The sequence below is a fragment of the Euprymna scolopes genome, chromosome 14 (assembly GCF_053919585.1).
Source record: "Euprymna scolopes isolate OS-2025 chromosome 14, ASM5391958v1, whole genome shotgun sequence".
Lineage (NCBI taxonomy): Eukaryota > Metazoa > Mollusca > Cephalopoda > Sepiida > Sepiolidae > Euprymna > Euprymna scolopes.
Window position 1 is genome coordinate 39799671 of NC_136495.1, and position 4883 is coordinate 39804553.

The window sequence follows — 4883 nt, forward strand, 5'->3', positions numbered from 1 at the left end:
CTTCTCGTCAAACAAAAAATTGGTTATAATTCTACATAATCTACTCTAGAATTTCCATTTATAATATCGCTCTATCAAGCATACTGAGTTTCTTTCTCTGGGATTGTGTTATAAATATTAATACTTATATTTATTTGAACTTTAGGCTACTACCTTGTATATATGTATAGCTACATGTTTATATTTTAGAAATAAATTATTCACATGCAGCATTTGTATAAAAAGTATTTCTAATGCAAATTTTGTTTAACTAAATGATTCGGAATTATATACGTTTCGCGTAGCATATTTTGATAAGCTGTGAAAGATACAAGAAAAATCTTCCAAATTCTGAATGTACTATTAGTGCTCAGATACCCGTTAAATTGATGTCAGTTTTAGTTATTGTTTTTTTTTATATATATTCTTAATAGTGATAAAAGCACTACTTATATTAGAATACAAAAAAAAACACATATATATGAAAAAATATATAAAATATCAGTACAAAGCCGACAAAATGGTACACTTTTATAATAAATAAAAGTGAACTATTTTATAAATGACCATAAAAATGAGTGCTTGTTACCAGTCAAGCGGTATCTTATGAAAGTATATATATATATATATATATATATATATATATATATATATATATATATATATATACATATATATATATATATATATATATATATATATATAAATGTATATATATGTATATACATTTGTATATATATAAATATATATATTTTATATATATATGTGTATATATATGTATATATATATGTATATATATGTATATATATATACACACATATATATATATATATATAAATGTATATATATGTATATACATTTGTATATATATAAATATATATATTATATATATATATGTGTATATATATGTATATATATATATATGTATATATATGTATATATATATACATATATATATATTTATATATATGTATATATATGTGTATATATGTATATATATATGTATATATATGTATATATATACATATATATATATTTATATATATGTATATATATGTGTATATATGTATATATATATATACATACACACATATATATATATATATATATATATATATAGCAGTATCCCACACAATCTAGGAAAAGAAGCTATCGCATATTGGATTGACAAACATACACAGACTTTACACCCCAGATTCAATAAACAATTCGTGATTGATAGCATCGACATAATCCTCAATAACAACTCCTTCCAATTCAATAAAGGCAAATACATCCAAATACTAGGCACAGCAATGGGTACCAAAATGGCACCGACATATGCCACCCTTACACTCGCTTTCCTAGAAGAGACCCTTTATGAAAGGATAGAGCAAAAGTAAGGGCACAATATAAAAAACTCTCTTCATAACATCTTGGAAAATATACCTAGACGGCTGCTTTTCCTCCGGAGAACCTCATGGGGGCTATCAAAGAACTCCACACTTTGCTACAAAATCTACACCCAAAAATAAACTTCACACTAGAACAAATCCCCACAGAACTACCTTTCCTAGACATCCCAGTAACAATAAAAACAACATAATCACAGACATCTACCACAAACCCACAGACACTCAACAATACCTCCACTTCAAAAGCCACCATCCTAAAAACTGTCTAAAATCAATACCCTATTCCCTAGCACGTAGATTCTGCACCATAGTAACAGACAGACACCTCCGTTCTACTAGACTGAATGAACTACAAATAACACGGCGGAAAAAAGCATATCCACTACCACTAATACAGAAAGGTATTGAACTGGCTGAAAAAATTCTAATAGACTAACTAAGAACCCCAAAAGAACACAACAAAGAACAAATTTTGGCATACGTCTCTACACGCAACACAAACCACCCAGAACTATTCACACAGATAACAAAAAACCTTATCCTCCTTAATCAGAACGACAAACTAAAGAACATACTTAAAACAACAAAAATAATAAAAAGCAAACGCCAACCCAAAAACTTAAAACATCCTAACTTCCTCAAAACTCGTCCCACATACTACAAAAGGAGTTAGAAAATGCAACAAACCGCGATGTGGAGTATGTGACATAATAATAGAAGGTAACACATACACATTCAAAAACCCAACACAAACATTCAAAATAAAAAAGGATTTAAATGGCACCTCCAGAAATGTAGTATATGCACTAAGATGCACAACATGCAACAAATCCTACATAGGCGCCACCAAAAATTTCAGCAATAGAGTGACATTACATAAGAGCAACATCAAAATTGCAGATAACACACACCTCTATGTTTCAAAACACGTACACACATGCAGTGGAAACAGCTTCAAGATGATGCCAATCTTCCAAACAGACAATTATTTTTATTTACTTACGGATGAAAAAACTTCATCACCAGATTCACTTCTGAACTGAACAGAGCCTAATATCATCACACAAAAACATGAAATGCAAGGTACACTCGCATGCACATCCATACACATACATATATACACACCCACACATAAATCAGAACCGACACATTAAAATAAACACACGTGCACGCATACAACCACACACAGACATAACATCCCTATCTCTAATAGAACACACTGAACAATACCAACCCTACTTAACCTCGAAACCCACAACACTAGGAAACACCTAGAACCATAGTATAATATCTGTTCCAACACCTAGCTCCCTCCTCAGTCAGTGGAGGAGAACCCCCTCATGACTGAAACAACTATCATCCCTTCTATCATCCCCCTCCCATACCTATACCCCCCTCCAATTGCTCCCCTCCTCTGGGGAACGAGATCTTTTCCACACTAGGAACCGATCCTGGGTCTGGCCATACCCACATGAGGAGACAAATAAATAGAAACATTAAAAAATCCCCTATACATATTTTTAAATACACCCTTCTATCTAAACAAACATAATATAAGGAATACCTGAAAAGACTGAAACGAAAAATCACAATACTAAAATCCAAGAATCCAAAAAATAAATATCAAAATAGAATGAAAGCACCCCTACGCTTATTTCAGAAGAGCTTGTCCCCCCTCCTCACACATACACATTAGTAACGACCTCGGATCACAATCACCTTCCTAAGGAAGAAAATAACCTCATAATACTATAAAACAGTATATACATTCTCAAACCAATTCTCAAACCAATAAAAGCAAACACACACACGCACACACACACACACACACACACACACACACACCCTAACCCACGCTAAAGGAAAAGAAAAAAAACACTAGCATAAAGAGAGAGTGACTACAACCAGATCAGCAGCCTGGACAAGCCCAATAAAAAAGTAATAAAAATTGAATATGCCAATGAATAATAAACACTTACAAGCCTCCACCACTTGGAAACACTTCAAATGAACTACGAAAATTGCCATTTGTACATTTCCAACACATTTGAAAATAATTTCTGACAAGGACGCTTCACAGAACGTCTGAAACGCGCGTAAAATCGATTTCAATGACTTAAAAACATTACAATGATCCAAACATAATTCTCAATGAAAAACCAAGACACGGAATAATAAAATAATGTTAAAAAATACACATTGTTGGTGATTACTCCATTATTTAAATATATATATATATATATATATATATATATATATATATATATATATACATATATATATATATATACATATATATATATATATATACATATATATATATATATACATATATATATATATATATACATATATATATATATATATATATATATATATATATAAAGGCAGTCCGTCGATTTCGACGATGACGCGGAGGTCGTTTAGTGTCCGTGTCGAAGGTGCGATGTGAGTCCGATCGCAGTTGTGACATCTGATGGTAGGAAATCCGGGTAGTGGCGTCCTTAGTCGCGCTCTTTTTTCTTCCCAAACAGCAATGCTTTGATCTCTAATGACATCGGCTGCGCCTGGTACCACACTTGTCCAAACTATTCAGCTTTTCTTCTCCAGTCGTTGAGTTGGTTTGTTTTTCAAATGTCTCTTGAACACGTCTTTATAGCGCAATTTCGATGCGCCTGTGGGTCGTGTGCCTTCTTTGAGCTCACCAAAGAAAACTACTTTTGGTAGTCTGTTGTCTGACATGCGCTTGACATGTCCTGTCCATCTCAGTTGGCTTGTTACGATTATTTCTTCAGCACTGGGCATTTTAGCCTTTTCTAGTATTTCAAAATTCGATACATGGTCTGTCCAAGAGATACCCATTAGATGATGGAGGTGCTTTTGTTGTATATGGTTTAATCTCTTGAAGTAGGATCTGTAGAGAGTCCAGGTTTCTGAGCTGTACAGGAGTGATGGTAGGACAATAGCTCTGTACACTTTTATCTCTCAATTTTCCGAAGGCTGATGCAGCCGCTTGGGTCCGTTTTGACAGTTCTTCATCGATTTTTCCAGTGTTTGTAATGGTACTGCCCAAGTAGGTGAAATGTTCAACTTCCGCCAATGGGTCCCCATTCAGGAGTACTTCTCTGGGGTTAATCTTTGTGTCACGGGTGTCTTGAATCAAAACTTCAGTCTTCTTGATGTTGATTGTCAGCCCAAATTTCTTGGATGCCTCAGCAAATGCTATCACTAAATCTTGCATTGCTAGGGGGCTGTGAGTCACAAGTGCTGACTCATCAGCAAAGAGTAGTTCCTTGATCACTAACTCATGTGTCCTGGTTTTGCTCTCAAGCGTCCGAGGTTGAAAAGGTCACCATCACTTCTGGTTCGGATGTAGAGATCACCGAGTTCTTCATGCATGCTTTTCGGGACAGCAGCAAGGAAGCTTGTAAACAGAGTTGGCGTGAGGACACAGCCTTGCTTGATGCCGTGTCCAACGCTAAAGGAGTCTGAGCATCCGTCGCCTCTGCA

At 33.9% G+C, this 4883-nt stretch overlaps 1 protein-coding gene across 1 annotated transcript; it reads right to left on the minus strand.

Annotated features, from left to right (window-relative positions):
• Nucleotides 1-4197: 4197 nt before the first annotated feature.
• Nucleotides 4198-4614, minus strand: LOC145292721 (uncharacterized). The gene has a single exon (XM_080138758.1). The coding sequence runs from the start codon at nt 4612-4614 to the stop codon at nt 4198-4200; it is 417 nt and encodes a 138-aa protein (XP_079994884.1).
• Nucleotides 4615-4883: the final 269 nt, after the last annotated feature.